At 39.3% G+C, this 21,250-nt stretch overlaps 1 protein-coding gene across 1 annotated transcript in view; it reads left to right on the top strand.

The window, feature by feature from the left end:
- The window catches only part of PDZD8 (PDZ domain containing 8), a 59,292-nt gene that overhangs the window by 12,766 nt on the left and 25,276 nt on the right, over window positions 1–21,250 (top strand). Inside the window, exons 2-3 of the mRNA XM_017809291.1 lie at window positions 5,845–5,967; window positions 10,854–10,956. Of these exons, the coding sequence (XP_017664780.1) occupies window positions 5,845–5,967; window positions 10,854–10,956 (226 nt within the window). The remainder of the gene's footprint in view (window positions 1–5,844; window positions 5,968–10,853; window positions 10,957–21,250) is intronic.

The raw sequence follows: 21,250 nt of genomic DNA, 5'->3' as shown, positions 1-21,250 counted from the left end.
TAATTGTCTGTCTTGAGTGTCTGATTCAAGATGTATCTCAGAGTTACTGAGAAATGAGAACACTGTAGCTTAAGAATCTGGAAATGTGTGAAACATCTTTGAAGAAAAAAGGGAATAATAAAATCTTTACCTTTTTCTTTTTTTCTTTTGAGGTCTTGGTTACAAAAAAAAAAAAAAAGACTGCTCATATATTGAGAACTTGTGTGTAAGAGCCTCCCACATGTTTGGGGCAGAATGTCCTGTAACACAGTGGGGGGGTACTAGATCTGATTTGGAGTTTACCATGAAACTTCCTAGAAAATAAACACTGTCTTATTGCGATGTTTTTCAGGCTGCTTGTAAACCAGACTTTCATGGGTGTGAGTAAAGCTGAAATTAGTAGATTTCTATGATGAATAAGAGTATAATTTGAATTATTAAAGTCCCCTGACTATGAATGCTGACACAGTTCTGCAGCGTTTTCCTTGTGGAATTCTCCAGTGGCAGCTGGAGAATTGATTTTGCAGAGTCTTTTAAAAAGCATAGTACTGCTAGTTTTGGCTGGTTGGGGTTTTTTTCTCAAAAAAAAAGGATGTGTTCCATTTTTGTATCTCCAATCTGATATAAGCAGTTTACATTAAGGTGATTATGCCTCTTTAGGAGTGGATTGTAATATTTCAGAATTTTTGTAGAAGTAAACTTCATCTTAAATTACACACAATGTAAGAATAGAGGACTTGTTATATGTCTTAAAATATCGGGTGTCAATCACTCTTTTTGAAATTTATACACTTTACAAGTGCCTGACTTGCATTTCCGTGCATCAGGTGGCAAAGGCAATGTAAACAGGAGAGTGATTTAGTTCTGTTCTGTAGTTAGCTGAACCTTTTGATTACTCCCCAAACTGAAAATAAATTTGCAGGTTTTCTTTTGAGAGTATTTTAGGTACTAGAATCTTCACATACAGTAGCATTTATAAAAAAGTGAATTGATTCTGTACTAAACACAGTCTAATTTGAGATTGTGGTAGAATTTTGCTTACCTTTCTAATTAAAAATCAGGACTTGCAATGCATACAAAGTAGCCTTATACTGAAGAGACTTGTGTTTTTAGTTGATCGGTTCTTCTGAGATTTAAAGTCTCTTTTTGCTTTTTATTAAAATTTAGGTGCTCAGTTAATGTAACTTAAATAACAAATTCATAAACCTGACAACGGTTAATCTTCATGTCAGTGTAGTAATGCTGGAATTTGTATCATACAACTGATTAATGTGGTCTTAAACACATACTCAGTAATTTTTAGACCACTGTTTTAAATCTCAAACTTCAATTATAAACCCAGAGAATAATTTAAATTTTTCCCAGAACTTACTCTGGAAAGTGATCTCTCTTCTTAGCAGAAGTTCTAGAAAATCTGACCCTTCTGCACTTACAAATGAAGCTGTAAATCTTTCTGCTTTTCTAAATAGGAGATGGAGTACTGAGAGCTTTTGAATTTTGTTCCTGTCTGCATGTAGCTTTTAACAATTTATTGGTGGGCCTTTTTACTGTGATTCGGGACAGTCTTAACTGATGCAATGAACAGAAACATAAGCATTTATGTGGTTTCATACCACATAAATTGATATTTTTTTCTCAGTTCTCAATAGATTTCCTCATGCAACTAAAAATACTGTTGTTAACTAGGTACTGATGGAAGCAGTTAATTTAGGTAATAGGTTAATTAAACTAAGGTGTAAAAGAATTCTGTCCTCTTCTCTGTTGAAGGTTGGCTGAAGGTCCACAAACCAGTCATGGCAGGATAGTGAATACAATTTAATGGGAATATAGGTCAGACATTTTTAAAACTAAACCACCAAATTACAGGCTTGTTCTAAGGTGAGTTCTTCCCTCCAGAACTGGCAGCTGGAAGGAAGAACAGGATTCAGGGGCTGAAAGCACTCAAACTGAAGGGAACAAACTTGATTCCTTTGAGGGGTTTTTGGATACACTTTGAGTGAGGTGGTGCTGGTGAGGGCAGGGAGTCACTGAGAGCGGCTGGGCCAGGGCAGTGACTCACACACGGCATGAATGGAGTGTGAAGTCCTCCCCACGGAGGAGAGGCACTGACTGCAGTGCCTGCCAGCGTTTTTGCTGGGCTTGGATATGGAAGAGCTCAGTGTTGTGCTATTTTACTGTGTACTTTTAATCCAATGTATTAATTGAGTAACTTTGTCTTAATTATCTTTCGGTGTAATCATCTGACCTTATTCCTCATGTGAAGTGACTTTTTTTTGCCGTTTGTATCTTGAGGTATTTGTTGAGAAGCACTTGCTACTCCACAGCTTCTTTTAAATATTTTTGTAGGGTTTTTTTTCAGTGGCTAAAATTTTACGTGAAATTTGATTGATGGATATTCCTCTTCACGTAAAATTGAAATGCTGGGGTTTAACTAACATTTTCTTAATAGTGTACTATCTGAATTTCAGACTTCTGGCCAAATAAGATCATAAGTTTGTGCAGGGTCTCTGGTAACTTAAAAACAAGTTGAAAACACACTAGAAGCATCTAATATAAGCCACTTTTAAAGACTTTTTTTCTTTTTTAATAGCATGCATATCCAAGCAGGATTTTGGGTGTAAGGTGTTTGTATCTAACTGTAAGAACACGCTCTTCAGTGTGTCCCCTGTCCTGGTGACTGCTTGTGAAAGGTGGGGTGGCTCCCAGGTTTTCCCAGCCGTGGGAAGCAGCTGGAGCAGCTGTGCTGGCAGACTCTGGCAGGAGCCTGGCTTACCTGGCTGTGTTTTTACAGCACAAGGGAACTGTCTGGCCCTGGTCCCAACTGTCCCTCTCTGGCTCTGTGGTACTTCACCAGTTCCCAACTGGAAAGTCTTTCCAAATAAATAGGGTTGTCTTGTACTTAAATCATCTGACAGCAGTTCAGTTCCCTAATATGTAATTGAAATCTATGGGAAATAGTAATTTATCCCATGTGTAATTTTGGAAATGCACAAACTCTCTGTAAATTGCTTTAAATGGATAAGTGCAGTGATGTAAATTTGGAAGGCTTCAGAGCAGCACTCAAACACTGAAAATGCATTTAAGGCGGATATTTAGCTCTTTGTACATTACCAGTGCCAGTGGAAATAGGTGATGTGTTGGGGTTTTTGTGAAGGATTTTACAAATCAGTTACTATGTTAAGAATGTGAACATAAGTGCTTGTTGTAAATTAAACATTATGTTGAGACTGCTTTTAATCCCATATGTGTAGAAGATTTAAGTAGTGCTGCACCAAGTCCTGCATACGCTGTTAAGTGTTTTGCATATTATTGTGTTTAACTGCATTGGTATTTTAGAATTAATTCCTCTTTAATTCATTGTTGTATGAATTTTTAAAAAGTATTTTGAAAATAGAAATCAATATTGTAGTAAACATTGTCTTAATCTAGGAGGGAAAATGTCTTGTTCAGGGGATTATTTCATTATTCTGTGCTGCAGCAAAGGCTTGCAGTGTGTGCTGAACACTTTGTTCTGAAGTTATTTGAGGATGATGGTTTTGGTTTGAATGTATAGGTGGATATGTCTGCATCCTTACTGGAATTCCTTAGTCTGTTAGTTTGCTTTTTTGTTTAGTTCTTATTTTTAGTATTGAAAATAGATTGGTCCGGGTCTGTGTTCTCGTTAAATAGGCTGCAGGCTGGTTTATGGTGTGTATGTGTAAGGGAAAGGCCTTATAAATACCAGCTCACTGAGTTTTATGGTGATCAGTGGTTTGATGTTCCCATGGAAAACTATCTTTTTTTAAATAGATTTTGGGAGGAGATGTACTGTCAGTTGCTGGTACGACCTGAAAAGTGGTTTATTCGTGCTGAAAACCCTTCAAACATGCAAGTGTTTATTCACCCAAAACTTGGCATTATTTTCCAGTGTGCTTGTCTAACTCTTCCTTTTTTGCCTAACAAAATCTGAGCCAAGCCCGTGTTTTCAGGGGGTAAAAATCACTCCTGACAGGAGCAGGGCACCCTTGTTTGTGCTGGAAGTGAGAAACATGAAGGGCAGATGTGATGGCTGGAGGTGGGTCAGGGTGGGAAGGGGATCAGGCCCTGAAGTGATACCAACTCTTGTAGAATGAAAATAGTGGGGTCATCTTGGTGGAATGTTCCCTACTCTTGTGATCCCTACTATTACTTTAATTATTTGAGAACTATAAAGGAAAATATGAGTCAAATATCAGACCAGACAGTACATGCAAAAGGCATGTTTTGAGCTGGTTGCTTATAGTAGGCTCATAAACATAAACCGTGGCCCAGAGTGATTTCATAGCTTCATATGTGTCATACAAGACTTAAAGAAAAAACATTGGAATAAACTGTTTAAAACTGAATTTTTTCACTTGACCTGTGTCAAAACGGTTCTCTTCCTGAAGGAGTTAATGAGGGAGAAACTTGGAACCAAATTAAAGTTAGAAGTTGAATGGGATTTCAGGAAAAGAGCTGGAGTGTTGAGTTGCATTTATTCACCAAGAGAACAAAAGAAATGTCTTTGTGCTGGCTCTGTGCGGGGCTGTTGCTGAGTGCCCTGACTGGGAGCGTGGAGCTCCCTCCCCAGCCTGTGCTGACAGTTAGAGGATGCTCCGTTATTTATGGGGGTTTGTGCAACTCTTCACTTCAGATCCGTGGGACTGTTTCCTGCACATGTTGTGATCTCTGAATGTGACAGGCAGATGCCTGTGCTGGCTGAGCAAACAGGACTTAGGGAAGCCTTCTTTGCCATGGGATGGCAGATCCGGGCTGCCTGTGCTCATGTCCCCTGTCCCGAGTCTCCTTGGCAGGAATGATCGCTGGGAGGCTGGGTCAGGGTGTAGGAATGATTGCTGGGAGGCTGGGTCAGGGTGTAGGAATGGTTGCTGGGAGGATGGGTCAGGGAGTAACAAGGCAGTGCTGGGAGAGGAGAGCAATGAGTAAAGGCAGAAAGAAGGAATACCCTGCAAGAGTGTTTTCAAATACTTTCGTGCACACCCTTTCTGCAGGGTTGTGCCCTTGCCGTTGGGATTGCATGTGTGTGTCAGCCATGGGATGGGGCTGCAGCTGGGCAGCCTCTCCTCCCCTCCCTCCCATCGGGGCTGTGTCTGACACTGCAGCACTAGCACGAAAAATGGAATTGCTATTTATAACACAGGATATTCTAATCAGACAGGGAATTATGTGGAGAGATAACGTGTGTAAAACACTGAATATCTTGGACATGAGCAGTTTTTCCTGGGAATCACATGCTGTGATGAGGGAAATAAAGCTTGGGAGCAAATATTTAGAATACCTGTGTCTTTATTTTAATTCAAGAAGAGTGGCTAAAAAGAGCAACTGAAAGTTTTTCACCAAGTGTGAGAAGAATCAATGTGTGTAACTGAAGTGTCTGTAAGGGTGCACCAGTCCTCTAGTACAGCACTGTCATAAAAGGTTTAAACTTTAGGGTCATGTTATATTTTCACCTTTCAGTGCTACAATGTTTATGCAGATGAACTTAAAAATTACAGACCTGGTAAGATATTTACTGCAAAAGGACTTTTGTATTAAATATGTTTGCAATCATAAACATACTGTGTGATTTTTCTCAACTTCCCACTTTCTCAAAATTACCTGCACTAGTCAATATAACTCAGTCTGTTCCTGTGAAGCAATCTTTGTTTATATTGTCCAGTTTGCTGCATTCAAAAAGCTTTAGTGGCTCCTGCTTGTTCCTTTCGACCAATAAATATGTAGGAAGGGTATTATTTCTCTTTAGGAATGTTTAAGATTCACTGTGGTCTTATTACCTTTTTTATATTTCTCTGTGTTAGTGTTCTTTATGTAATTTGAATTAAGATGAGCCTGTTCTGTGTTTTTCAGGTTCAAGCCATTTTTTCCATTTCAAGTGTTGCCAGCTGACGAATACGAAGATCGAGACCTCTGTATACAGGATTTTCTATTGACAGAAGGTCGACTAAAAGTCACGTTAATCGAATGTACAAGGTATATTTTTGTGCACTTTTGCTCATTCTTGACTAAGAAAGTACCCGTGTTTCCTCAGTTTGTAGTTATTACAGCTGTGGGCCCATTCTGATTCACCAGGTGGCAGCTTTGGTGTTGAGATTGCACTCTAATCATGAAATGTACTTTTTTAAAATAAGAATGAAGTTATAGTTAGTTTCTGAGGCACTTCTACTTTGTGTGGGCACAAGCATTTGCCTTTCTTCTGAATTTTGCTTGGTTACAAGCTAATCTGTGCCTCCTGTTACTTGCTTGGTTTTGTTCAGTTGTTTTTTTACACCAACTGTCTTTCCAAGACAGTATAAATGTTGTCATTATCTTGCTGTATTATGTAAGCAAGGGGAAATGATTGTTTCACTCAGTTTTACTTAGACAAATCCAAATCACTTTTATAAGGCATTATTTATGGTCTTTGTCTTGAACAAAATAGTGGAAAGAAATAAAATCTATTTCCTTCATTCATTAAAGAGAAAATTATTCTCTTCAAAGCTGGAGAAAAGGTGTGTGGGCTCTTGGTTTGTTTGGGGTTTTTTGTCAGACCTCTTGGTTCTTGGTTTATGTTCAGTCTTTTCCAAGTAGTGCTTAGGCTTTGATGTAGTCATGTGCAGTTCTGCTCTTTATGAACTGCTTTCTGCTTTCCAGCAAGAATTCTTTTTTTGAACCTCTTTCATTGCTTTTATTACCGTATCAACTCCTCTTTGCACTGTTTCTTTTCTGTAGCATTGTGCAACCATTTGAATTGTATGTGCTGTACTAATGTGGTTTATCAGTGCTGCGGATTTCTAGAAGATATTCTTCTGCTTCTGAGTTGTATGGTGACAGCAGTGATTATTTTTTGTGATAAAATTGCTGCTCACCTGTCTCCCTTGCTTTGTGATGTGTTGTCTGTGAACGATCCAAGAATACTGAATGACTGTCTGTGTTCCTTGCCTGCCAGGACTGTTTCCTCTCTTTTTGTCCTGCCTGATCTCTCTTTACACAGTAGTGCATTCATTTTTATCATAAGAGGACCACAATAACCACCTTCAGTTGTGTGCAATTGTTCTTGGTTTGGAGAGTAATCCTTTAAATCCTGTGTCTTTCCTCGGTCTGAAACACTGTGTGATGTCACCAGCAGCCAAGTGGTGGTGTGTTTCTTTGCCTTCAGAGCCCAGATTACTCAGTTTGACATCATCCTCTGCCCTCTCAGCATTTTCAGCTGTCACAGCTGCTCATCAGATGGCTGGCAGAGGAGGCAGTTCCTGGTTTGTCAGGTCTTTTAAGCTTTGGGTCTGACTTAATCTGATTTGTGCAGCTTGGAAGTTCTCAACACACACATGAGATTGTCTCACCTGACACCTCTCAGCCTACACATCTGACTGTTGGTCCCATAGTAATTCCTCAGATCTTCCAGGTGTCCTGTCCTTTTTTGAACTAAACAACTACAACTGCTGCTCACAGAGTCCCTCTGTGAGTAAATAAATATTCTTGCTTACCTTGCATCTTCAGATACTGATGAGATAGAAGCTGAAAGACACATGAAGGATGTTGGTAGTAACAGAAGAAATATGTAGGAGAGTCCAATGCTCCAATGTCCCTTTTGCAGCAGCACTCTGGGCTGGGGTGGAGGTGCCTGGGCCAGTTCTCAGAGGTGCAGCACTGGATCTGGCTTTGGCACTTGGATCTGCCACAGACGCCTCAACATTTTTCATTCTTTCATTCTTGTTCCAGGATGAAAGATCACTTTAAATTCTGTGTCTTTTTTCACTTTTGTGCAGTGCCCCAGGATGTTTTATGTTTTCTCAGTAGTAACTATTCTTTAACTTCTGTTCAGAATTTGGAGTAGAATTCTTGTTGTCCATCTGGTAAGAGCGTTTTGCTGCTTCTCCTGCCTAAGTCTGGAAAACAGTGGTGAAACTATAGTGATAAAACATTTGGCAAGCTTTTTGTATGCTATAAATGGCTTGTTGAATTAAATTGTATTCTTCACATGACCAAATATCTGCACTTTTGTACTTGTTTCTTTTCTAGTTGCAAGCGTGAGCACAGTAATTTTCTTGCTGTCATGATGTTGAAAGAAAAGTTAAATTTTGCACATCTTTTAAATTAACGAAAGGGTGGAACCTTTTTGCAAATAATAAGGAATATGTTTTGCAAATTTTTTCCTGACCTGTACAAAAATTTACACTTTCAACAAGTGCAGTGCCCTCACAGAACTTAATTATTGCCAAACTCCTGTTATCTTGTCATTATCTTTAAATTTTAAGGAAAAGGGAAAAACAAAATTGTTATATTAATTTTTTTTAAAAGAGGCACTGGGCAGAAATTCCTTAAGCCTATCAATCTTATTGTATTAGGCAAGAATACTCTTCTAATACTGTGCCATAAAGTGAGCTTTCTGAATTAGCATTTGTTCCAATAGATGACTTTTGTGGACAAGGAAATTTTCCTAAGGTAGTTCTTTAATAAAATACCACAGCTGTTTAGATAGTCACAGGTACTGTCTTGAATCACTCTCTTCTCTCTCGTGCTTGGTGTAGGGAACCATCCCATTTATAACTGGGGAAGGAATAGAAATTCTTTTTCTGTGTGCATATTTAAATTACTGAGGTGGTAATTTAATCACAATTCTTTATTGATTTAATTATAGTTGGGGTTATAAACTTTGTTTCAGGATGTCTTTCATACATCCTTTCATACTGATTTACAAACTATCAATCTGTAGAATACGGATATATCTTTAATATATTGTTTTGGTGTGTTGAGACACAAGCTTAATGTCAGCCTTTTTCTGCAGCTGCCTCACAGAGCACAGTGCCTCTGTTTGCCTGGTAATGGAGATACTATTCAGACAAAAATTTTTGTAGTGTAGCAGCAGTTAAAATTTCCCCATTGTCTTTCTGAAATTGGAAATCAAACTCCAACATCAAGAGCTCTTTAAAATTTAGATGTGTAGTTTGGCTGTCTTGTGATGTGTTTCCTCCAGTTGACTGCTGGTGACCTGCTGCAAGGTGAAATCTCAGTATGGCTCATTGATTTTTTTGTGACTTCATATTACAGTTCTGGCTGAAAATTGTTTTATTCTTGTTTTGAGCTATTTCACGTCCTTGTTCTTCCATCCAGGCCAAGACAGCTAAATAGCTACTGTGCCGATATTTTCAAGGGATAATGAGTACCCCTGGAAAATTCCCTGAGAATGTGTCTAAGTGACCAGAAGATGAAATGTGTGCAACCAGTGATCAGCTGAAAAGCTTTAATGAATTGTCTGATATCAGTGAGACACTGAGGAAAACCTGTTTCACTCAGAAGCAGCTCCTGAAAGCAAAAGAGAAAAGCCATGCAGGGTTGCTGGGGATGCTTTAAAAATAAGCAAACAAGGGATGAGTTTATCAGTTCACGTACCCTTGAACAAGCTTAATCCTGTCCCAAGTACCTGATTGGTTGGTTGTGAGGCTGGATTTGTGCTCACAGTGATCATACCCATAGTGCTGAAGGTCAGGCTGGCAATGAGGTTGGCAGCTGCTGTTTGCAGGGTTACACTGGAGCGTGGGGACTGTCCCTCTGAGGGTGGGTCACAGATACAGCCACCAACTCTGAGCCAAAACCAACAGACTGTCAGTCAGGTGTGCTGGGTACCAACCCAGGCATGACCTTCCCCTCCCATCTGCCCCCTGCATTCAGGTGCACAGCTGAACACTAGTTACATAAACTCTTCATAGAGGGACATAGCAAAGGAAGATGTATTTCTCTCTCCCTGCTGCAGTGCAAATTTGAGAGATGTCACAGCCAGAGAGGTGAATTCCCTTGAATTGGATTCATTTCACTGGTTCTGGTTGTTGGGGAAAGTTGTTTTCAATAGCTTTACTTAATTTTCAAAGTATGTTTACTACAGATCTCCACATCTGGAAGATTGGGACTTCCTGATTATAAATATTTAACCTAGAAACTTTATTTAACAGTGTCAAGATAAAGAGATAAAATTGACATGTTTTTCTGACAGCTTTTGCCTCTGTCGTCTGAAGAGTTTTGTGTCACATATCACAGTCACAAATGAGATGCTTTGAATGACAGCTTAGAAACTGCTCCTGTCAAATGTATGTAGAAAGTTTAGAAGGGAGTTAAAATCTAACAGCTCTTTTGAATAAGATTTGTTTGGCATTTTTATTCCAAAATATTTATCTGCTTTCAGCTACTGTGAGATAAGCTGTGAACAAGCTGGGATTGCTGTTCTATAGCCTAAAGTTTATAGGTTTGGGGTTTCTTTTCTGGTACTGATATCTGCCTGAAAAGCTTTGTAGCCTTCTGGAATAGGGAATCATGCATGAAGAACCACTCTTTTGTTATGAATGTTACAAAGAATTACAGATATGAGGATCCTAGTTTAGTGAAATGTAAATATAAGCAGTGGTAAACTGTTAAACTTTAGATTAAACTTTGGTCTACACTAGTGTTCTCTTAAACCAAGAAGAACTTCAGTACATTGTGAAGTTTAGGATTGAAATGGAAGACTCCTGCAGCTATTTTTGCTTTTCTTAAAATAAAAAATAGTTCTTTACAGAAAAAAATGCTAGTCTGCTGATTGAACACTTTATTAAAAAAAAAAAAAAGAGTACAGAGCAGGAAAAAAACACAACTCAAAAAACCCCTAGCTAAAAATTTTCTTATATTTTATATTTTTGGAGTCCTTCCACTAGAGGGTGGCAGTGTCTTTCCTTTGGTGTTAGGCTGTGTCTGTGGAATCTGTTCTGTGAGGACTTCTCTATGTGTATACATTGATGATAATAATAATAATAGTGTGTAAATGAAGAGTGGTGAGTATGTGGGATATGTGAGTATCTGGGGTATGTGTAATAGTATTACAATTCTTACTATGGGCTTTTCTATTTCAGGTTATTTATGTTTGGATCCTATGAAAGAGAAACAAATGTTCATTGCACAATGGAGCTGAGCAGTAATGTTTGGGAAGAAAGATCAAGGAGTTCTATTAAAACGGTAAAAACTAGAGTATAACCTCTGCATGTTGCAGTTTGTCTTAAGCTCTTAATACATTGTCTAGAAAGAGTGTTCTTTAGGCAATGAAATGGGTGATAAAAAAACCCCATAGCCGAGCAGTTCTTTACTTTTTAACCCAAAGTATTTCACTGTCAGGTTGTTGTGTGTGGATAAGATCATGTTCAGCTGTGCCAGCTGTGCCTGAAGCTGTGCCTGGTGTGTACTGTCAGCTGTGCAGCTGCTCTGAGGGCAGCAGTGTGGCAGTGCTTTGACAGTCCTGTTCTCTTCGTGGGGCAGCCTTCAGAGAGTGCTGAGGAGGATTCCCCGGGCTGTGGCTGTCCAGCAGTGTATTCCTGCTGTTGGGAGTGTTGAAGCACAGGGAGCAGAGGGGCTGAGTGACTCTCTGCCTCCCTGTCCCCTGCAGTTTGTGCAAATGGAGGCAATTGCCTTGGCTCTCCAATTGTTCTTAGAGCACGTGAATCCTACTGTATCTGCTAAAGGAAAACACTTCTACAAAGCTCTGCAAATACAGAAAGTAATAATATTGGTGGTATTGTAAGTTATTCTTTTAGTAATTTAATTTTTTAATTTAATTATACTTGATAACATGATGCATACAGCCTACAGATTGCCTGTCTTTTTTTGTGTGTGTGAGGGTGAAAATGACCTTTTTTTCCCTTTTTCTTCAGACAAGAGGTGTGATATGTGAAAGAGCCTTTCAGTTTTACATTAGAGGGATATTGTGGCAGTAATCAAATTGAATTGGGCTTGTGCTGAGCAATAAGTAACGTACTTAGTGAAGAAAAACCCTGGAAGCTTTAAAAACACTTCATGTTAACAGTTGGTTTCCTGTAAAGAAATCATTAGAATAAAAGTTTATGTCCTGCATTTTACCCTCTGCTGTCTGAGTTCAGCTGGCTTAAGTCCTGTGCCTTTGTTATATCTGACTGGAGTTGTGTTTGGAGACCAGCATCATTTTTCCACTGAGGCAGCAAGAATTCAGGATTTCAGCATCTCATTCAACTTTCTGCAATGAACTTCTACTTTGCATTGTTTTTAAAATCCTTGTAACAGATGCTGTGATACTTGTTTCCAGCTTACTGTATATTATGTTTTGCCAAAAAGGGTGTATGTCTGAGCAACAGACAGAAGGCTTCTTTTTTAGCTGCTGCATTCTTAGTGAAATAAAGAACCTGAAGGGAGGGTAGAGGTTCACCTGTGCTGTCTTAGGAAGCTGTGAGTCGAGTGAAAAACAGCTTGGGGTGTGCCAGGGCCAGGAGCAGTGTGGGTCCTGCAGTGCCAGGGCCAGGAGCAGTGTGGGTCCTGCAGTGCCCAGCGGGGCTCAGCAGCCACAGGCACAGACTGAGGGCAGCTCAGGACTGTCCCCCAGAGCTGTCCCTGCCCCTCCTCTACCCCAGGCTGGCTTCCTGCAGGATGCCTCTGGGGCTGGTGGAAGGGAGGAAGGAGGGTGGGATGGCAGCAGCCTCAGCCAGGTCAGGCTGCTGAAGCACATCACCACCAGAGATGGTGGCATAAAAGCATTCCAGGGGTCCTGAGAGGAATTACTGAGTTCACTTAACTCTAGAAGTTGCTAGTCTTCATTGAAGCACTAGGCAGGAGCTAGATTTGAGTAATTTCATTTCAGACCTTTTTGTTTAATCTGGTTTACATAGCGGTTTTTAATTTTGTTTAACTTTTAAGTTTGTTTTAATCTAAATATTTAAGGCTCTTTGCATGATCATGTAAGTATAAAGTAGGAGCAACTCAGCCTTAGTAGTCTGGCCAGTTCATAGTCTTAGTACTTTCCTAATAATAATAATAATAATAATAATAATAATAATAATAATAATAATAATAATAAATAATATTTCAGAATTTTCCAGAAGGAAGCAATATTGCTGGGGTTAAAAACCAAACAAACCCCAAAACAAAAAACCCCAGCCCCATCCTGCTAATACTTATGTGAATGACCCTTTTTGGGGATAAACCGTGAATGGAACCATGCACAAATCTGCAGGGTTGATGCTCTGGCAATGAAGGTGGCAGTGCATTGGTTTACCAGCACACTTCTCTGGACAAATTAGTTCCTGATTACTTTTAGATAATGTTGAGCAGCATTGTTAGAACATGTTCTTTTACACTCTTAACAAGAGAAGAGGAAAGGGAAAACGCCGTGCAGCCAGCATGGCACTGATGTGTCTGTGACAGCAGGTGGCAGCAGGACTAAACTGTTCCAGGGTGGAACAGCTCCTTTTTGAAACTATGGAAAAGTACTCAGTTTGAGACTCTCAAGAACTCATCTTCTGTTTCAACATCTAAAACGAAATGGCAGGTTTTTAAACGAAATGGCAGATGTTAGAAATCCAGCCTGCAGTGTCCAGGAGGGTGTTCTGCAGTGTCCAGGAGGGTGTTGTCTGCCTCTGTGTGCAGTTCTTCATTAAAGCCAGAGAGCAGGGACTCCTGATCTGAGGTGCTGCACCTCTGCTCCGCTGGCACTGTGAGGAGTTCGCTGTGCTCAACCACCTTCAATTCAGGCCACTGGACAGGTGGCTGCTCTTAAAATCCTGCTTTTGAAAATCTTGATATGAATGAAAATTAGCAACTTGCAGAACTACTTTTTGCTCCCAACTTATATTCAACAGATGTAGAGAAATCATGGAAATCTTCTCCTTGGGAAATCAGGTTAAATGTGCAAGTTAAGTTCCAAAATGTTAGAGCATCTCCCAGAGTGGCAGGAGTATTGCCAAAGATCCTCAACAACAAAAGTGTTGCTGACACATTTAGCACTGGAACTTAGTTATTTTTTTCTCAGAAATTGTGACTGTGAATAGTTAAATAACAATTTATAAAGAACAAACATTGTGATGTTTTTCCAAACTAAAAGTTTACTTGTATCCCTCCTGTGATTTTTAGCCCCAAAGCAATGTTAACCATGAGGCAGCTGATGGCAGTAATAATAAATCCTTATTTTAATGCACATGTGTGCAGTGCTTACACAAGATGAAGTTGTTGGAATGAATAACAACTTCAGAAACTACAGAAGAGAAATGGTAGTCTGAGTTGAAGTAAAAATATGAGAGAGATATTCTGGTTGAAAAGGGTCTAATTTATACAGACCTCACAAAGGCATGGCAATATATCCTCTGATTCTGACTGTGTTCTGCAGCGCTCCTGAGGAAAATTCTCATAACTTTCCATGCTCTGTGACGTTTGCATTCTGTTTATTGTGTTAGTAGCAGTGATAAAGATCAGGCAGATTTAATACATCGTAATGAATTTTGGCGAGACTTTAATCTGATCCCATTATTTATGGAATATTAGTGGGTGTCACAATCGATTTTGAAAAAAGATGCTGTGTTAGTGAATATATCTGGAGCATTATTGAAGTGTCTGTTACAATACAAAGGTGTCTCAGGCTTCTGTCTATCAAATCTGAAACACCAGTAAGACTGCAGAGAGGTGATTTGGCACATTCCCATGTGAAACATGTAACCATTCTTAAATATCTTAATTAGTACATGCTGCTGGAATTAACATAAATCAGTGCATTGCTATGTAAAAATGACATGTGGATAGGATGTGGTCATTGGCATTAGCAGCATTGGATCACTAAACAGGTGTTCTATGGGTAAATAATTAGATATGTCTAAATAACTTGATATGTGTTTGTAGATATTAGGTAGAGGTTGTGTCATAAATGGGGATGGTTATGTCCACTGAACTGCCAGTAAGCAATACCAGATTGATTTCTGCTGAAAAATCATGTGATTTTTTCACACCACTATGCATAAACGCTGGCACAGGTAAAGTCAACAGCAAGAGTCTCACCAAGTGTAACAAGGCCCAGGGATCACTCTAAACAAATGTGCTCCAAAGAAAAAACAGAACAGTTCTTTCTGTTTGTAGAAATCAGAGTTTCTCTGTGCATAGAAGGAAAAAATATATACCTTCCTTAGAAGTGGCATAGGAATGGACCCAGAAATGAGCCTGGAGGTTCAGTCCCACAGAGCTGAGGCGGCTCTGCAGCCCTGACACCCTGCACAGGGACTGGGCACTGCCCTGGCAGCTCTGGGGATGCTCAGCTGTCTTGAACATGGCAAGCACTGGCACCTTTCTCTGTTCCAGCCCTGCAGAGAAGAATGAATCAGGAGTGTAGTTGTCCTGAAACGAGAATCTTGTTTCTCATGAACTGCCCTGCATATCTGTGGAGTCATGTTTCCTTTGTCTGCATACTGATTTTTCTGACAGATAAATTGGTTTTCTACAAACTGTAGAAACTCTTGAAAAGAGATTGGTATCTTCTGATACTGTTGCACCCAGGAAGCACAAACTGTAAATGGCTTCTGCTTTTTATTGGTTTTATGAATATAAAGTAATGGGGAGAGGTGCTCAGCTGCAAACCAGAATGTATCTGTTCCAAGTTTGCTCTTAAGTGGTGCTGTAAGAATAGCCACAGTTTTGTATTCAGGTACCTGTATTGTATACAGGTAGGAAGTGATGGGGCTTTTGTGTTGTTGGTATGGGGGTTTGTTATGATTTTTTTGAAACCTCTTCTGTAAATGTTTACTTTAGCAATACAGAAACTGCATTTCATAGTCTGCAAAGTAAAAATTTCCATCTAAACTGCCACAGCTAGTAGCCCATAAGCAGCAGTTGTCTCAGGAGCACATAATTATCCTCTGAAGTAACCTAATAATAGAAAGAATTAAAGAATTAAGATAAGCATCCCACTGCTTTTTTCAGGAATGCTACCTGATGTTTTCTCCAGGTCATTCTGAACATTGTGGTCAGCCCTGAAGTGACTGAAGGGGAAGGCCTATGACACCATCTTTCAATATTACACTTGGAATTTGTGTGTGTGTACATACAGATATGTAGGCCATGATCTCCACTCCTTCTGGTGGTGTTATCTTGATGGATATGGCCTTTTATAGGTAAAGTTAATGATAACTTTGAATTTACTTTAGGCAGGCTCATTGGTTCCTGTTCATAAAAACAAAGCAATATTTCTCAGCCTTTCATAAAACTAAATTTCCTTTATCAGGGATTATGGGAAACCTAAAGGTATTCCAGTGCCATAACATATGAATGTAAAATGAGAAATAACGTAAATCAAATCCAGCACCTTCTGAAATGAGTTGCCCGAAGGTACTAAACTATAATGTCAAAATTTAAAACAACTGTGAAATGTTAATTTGTAAATACATGGAGTTAAATGCCTCACAGTTGGCATTTCAGTGTGCTTATTTAACAGCCTGCCATTTCAGCATTTAATCCTATCAAAAGAAAGGAGGAGGATTAAAGCAAGAAAAGCTTTTTGAAAATGTCACTTTTTATGAAAATTCATGATCTTGTAAAACTTGATAATATTTGTAAATACAATGGGGAATAGTTCTGAGATTTGTGCCTTACATAATATTCTGTAATCTGTCTTTCAAATAAACTTGAAGGCCATCAGGATTTTTTCGGTCTCATCCTAAACATTTAAGCTTTTTGACTTGGGGCTTCAGAAAGCTTTACTGTGATTTAATGAACAACCTTCTGTGGAAATGCACTGTAGTTCTTTATGGCTTAGAGATGTTGAATATGAACATTAAAAAAACAAACAAAAAAACAACAACAACAAAAAAACCAAACAAAAAAAACAAACAAGAAAACACTAACAGAGCTTTCCTTTTTTTTTTCCAGTGTACATGTATATACAGATAGTTTTTCAGAACCAGGTGTCATCATTCTAATCACATTCTAATCTGATACTTCTTACCTGCTTATAAGTCAGTCATGCCATCCTTGGACATACCCTCACCTGTGCCAGGCAGAAGGCAGTGCTTGCTTCCTTTGCATTTCCTTTTTTCTCCCCATGTCCAAACTTGGTGTTGGGATCCTTCCCTGGAGTGTTACAGAGATTGACTGGCAAGAGTCTGACTTGCTGAGTTTCAAATTTAAAAGAGTAAATGAAAAGATTAATGGATAAAATAACTTGAGTGAGAAGAATGTGTAATGAGTGCTTTAGTGCTCTCTGTGTTCTTGTGCTTCCACATCCCTGCCCTTACTTTGAGACCTGCCAACAACCTAATTCGTGGTGCTCGGATTTAGGAAGAAAAGTTCTTCTGCAACCAGGTACTAGTTTTGTGTAGTGAAATAAGTCAGTCTGGAAACCACTTAATTCCAGTTGAAATCTCCATTAGATTTTACAGCCGAGTTGTGTTGCAGATGCCATATCCAGTTGGGGTATCTGAGCTGATGTTTTGCAGGTGTTACTCTGAGAGCACGGCAGGAACTCCTGGTTCATCAGGAGGAGTTGGGAAAGTGCCCTTTGGATGGTTGGGTTGGGGGAATTCACCTTAGTGAGACCTCTCTGTGTGACTGTTCTAGGATAAAAGTTACAGGCAACTTCAGGTTTACTCGGGCCTTACTTCTGTTCTTTGAATGCCTTTTCCAGAGCTGATAAGCAGCATTCATTTTTGCTGTGTGTTTTTACACATGGAATAACCAACCTGCAGTACAGATTCTAGGAATTACCTTTCAGGCTGCTGTTTTCTGTATCCTCCTGATAGTACCCAGTTTGAATGGCAGTTGTAAGCTTTTCGTGTGGTACTTTTCAACATAAAGGTTCATGTTTAACTATATATAACCATTAAGAAACACTGTAAATAAACATTGTAAAAGTGAAGACTGTTTCAGTGTGTCAGTAGATATGCTGGTGACCTTTTTTTTTTTTTTTACTGTTCTTGTCGTCTGTTCTGCTGCTTGTCCAAATACTGAATGCAGGAAAGAGTTTTAAGTGGGTTTTAGAGCAGCTGTGTTTCTTATTTGCAAGGAAATTGGTTTACAGTGATAGCTGATCTCACTAAATAAATAGCTGGCTGATGCATGAGAGCTAGCTCTGTGTGTATAAACAGTCTGGCCTGTTGTAAGGGAGATAACAGTGTTCTGCTGACCCCAGTACACAAAGTGCTTTCTGGGTAATTCGGGGTTTCTGGAATGACTGAGCTATTCTGTGACATCATATTGCAGCGTTGCATGGCCAGATGAGCTGGCAGCTGGGGCTGGAGGCTGCTGCACATGGCTGGGCTGGAAGGGGAAGGACTTACTTAAACACAGATATCCACAGCTGCCTTTAATAATAAGCTGGTTTTATTCTCATTGGTTCCTAGTTTGTTTTCCTCTTCAGCCTTCCAGTTTACTTTTCAAATATATCTTCTCCGATAACCTTACACTAGTGAACCTCTTCCTAACATACCAGGTTTTTTCTTTTCAGATTGAGAGATTGGGATCTATTCTTACTAAGGAGGTGGTAGCTGGATTGGACCTAATTTGCCCATCTGTATGGGTTTTAGTGATGTTGCAATGTTTCCCTGCCGAATCAGGACCTCACCACGTTGGGCACGTTGAAAACTGTTTTCCTTCTGTTGGCGAATGGTTGTGTCTCCCAAAATAATGAAGAACAGGGGAGTCTGTGTTTGAATGTGTAATTACTGAACAGAAGTGTTTTCCAGGTTGTAACAGCACAGAGACAGGAAGCCAGGAGATGGGTTGAAGGTCTTGGAAAAGGGGCCTGTGGCTGTGATTAAAAATACTTGTGGAGAAATAGCAAGATATTGGCACTTGGTGCTCACAGGCTCCCCTAAAGCCAGTTAACTTCCCAAATCTGGGTGAGACGTGGAGTTTGACTAATGCCAGTCATAGAGGTGTTTTTTCTGGCTGCAGGTTGCTCAGTGGTAACTCACCTGTGTGTTACTTCCCCCAGCAGTTCATCCTCTGGAAGTTCACCTGGCAGTCAAGGAAGAGAAGATTACATTGTAGTTTCTGCAGATTGTCAAAGGATGGGCAAGTGCTTGTGGTTGTCTCAGAGTAGCTGATGTTTAACCTCTGCCCCACTGTGCCTTCAGGAATCTGATATTGTCCTTGCTTCCCAGTCTAACCATTTTACCTGTTCATAGACTTGGAAGTGCAGTAAGAGCTACTGGGAGGACTCTGCTTCTGAATGCCACTTTAGTTGGTTGCTTTGTTTGCAGCCTTCAAAGTCTGATTAATTAAGGCTACTGAGTAACTTTTTGCTAGAAGTCTATCAAGAACCTGTAGTTAGATCTTGCACTTAATTTGAAGTTTACTCTTTATGGGTTGTCTGACACCTTCCCATGTTTGCCCCAAGGATGTCAAATGCCACTACTGAGTTTTATCTTTGTTCTCTGCACTGTTTATTGATGCTACAGGCTGGCCAGGAGAAGTTTACTTATTTTTAGTAGGATTTTTCCCTGATTTTGTTGTGTTTTTGGGGGTTTTTTTAACCCAAGGTTAAACCCAAGGATTGAGTTTGGAGACTTGGCAGTCACTTAGCTTCTGCTAAGTGGCTACAAATTATGGATGTCTGCATTTCATGAGTTACCGTTCTGTTCTAGTGAGGTTTTATACGGGATTATGTTCAAATCTTCTTGACCATTAAGTGTATATATTAATATATATTTTAGTACTATATGAATATTCCCATTAGTAAACGAAATCTCAGCTGCTTGGTTCTGATTCTTGATCTTATATTTACACCAGCTAAATTAACAATTACAGTAACTTAAACAAAAGCATCATCAGGTTGAATACCAGGAAGAAATTTGGAATGGAGATTTTTAGAAATATCCTTAATATATAACTATAAAATAATTATTTATAGTAATCATTTAACGAATAAACCTACTATTCTTTAATGGAGATATTTGATGCCCTTCAGTGGGATGGAAATGAATTTTCATGCACCACAAATGGCCAGTATCTGGTGGTCTTAAATTTTGTTCTAGTGTCAAAATACAGGCAGAAAAATTACTTCATGACTACAAAGAAAGCCTCTAATTTTGTGGGAGGAATTCCTTATTGTGAGTACATTCTTAGGTATTGTGCCTATTTTTCTGAAGTCAAATGAGTTAAGTAGTTCAGATTCTTGGACTCAAGGTAATGCAGTGTTGTTACATGTGTCACATCTTGTCTTCCTAGAATGTAATTATTTAACTGAACATTATCTCAAGATGACTGTTCATTTTTTTCTTCCTTTCTCCGTCTTCAATCACAGGCTGAACCAGAAATCAGATGCTTTTCTCAGTGTTACAAGTCTCTTCTAGGTCTAGTAGAGTGGAGCTCGGCACCTGGAGGCCACACAGAGTCCATGAGAACAGTGTTTGGTGTATTTATGTGTTGTCATTGTAATTTTCATTAGTTACAATACTGTGGCTCTTCTATGTCTGTCGAACAGCAGGAGTAAAATCTTGCCTTTTAGTCAAAAGTGAATATTAAGATAATTATTAGTGCAGGATAAGTGATTCTTCTTGCTCTTTCTTAATGGTGACCAAGCATTTTAAAAATACTCTCCGTAATTTAAAAAATTACATAAGCCAAAATGTTGTGAGGCAAGGGCAGTGTGTGTTCTCCCAAAGCCCTGTAATGACAGCAGGGAGGAACAGGAGAGTAATGGGAGTGGGCAGCACAGCAACTGCCCTGGAAAAGCCTTGGGGGTCCAAACTGGAATTGCCGATTCCCGGCACACGAATGGAGTGACTCAGAGGTCACTCTGGTGCATGGGGTGAGACACAGCAGAGGATGCTCTGCCAAGGCCTCCTGCACATCCCAGCTAATGAGTGCTAAAGCATCATCAGAGATGGAGCATTGCCCTCATGCAGCCTGGGCAAAGGCTGCCTCCGTCAGTGTGGGGAAGTCAAGTGGAACCTTTCAACTATGACCCCTTCACAGATATTTTAACCAAAAGTAAAGATATACAAATCTATACTTATGTCATCTCTTTCCATTTCAAGGTGCTTAGTTTGGAACAAATATGATGTCTGTGCACTCTCAGATCCATTTGATGTTAATTGAAGCTATAGATTTTCCCTGGCTGAAGGAAAGAAAAAACATAAGCCCTTAGGAATCTGAGGCAGATATGCAGAAATGTTTTTTTGTGTTTCATTTGTTGGGATTTTTTAGTTATAAAAGCAGTAATAAAGTGTTTCACATGTAAAAAATATATATAAATATGCATATGCACTTTATGTAAGTTGTACAGATATATATAAATATATGCACTTAATATACATGCAAATATATAAAAAATGAAAAACATCAGTTCTTCTACTTCAGTTAAATGCTAATAGAAGTTTGGTGGATAAGAAGTCAACCATGCATTAAAAAATGTAGATACTTGTAAATACAGTAAATGTCCCTTGAGAAATTGGACTTGACTTACCTGAAGTCAGTCAGCACTTACAGCTCCAGTGAGATATGAGAGAGTCAAGAAATAACAAAGTTGATGGTT

This window comes from Lepidothrix coronata, unplaced genomic scaffold (assembly GCF_001604755.1).
Source record: "Lepidothrix coronata isolate B3197 unplaced genomic scaffold, Lepidothrix_coronata-1.0 Scaffold25, whole genome shotgun sequence".
Taxonomy (NCBI): domain Eukaryota; kingdom Metazoa; phylum Chordata; class Aves; order Passeriformes; family Pipridae; genus Lepidothrix; species Lepidothrix coronata.
This window is presented reverse-complemented; position numbering and strand designations above follow the sequence as displayed.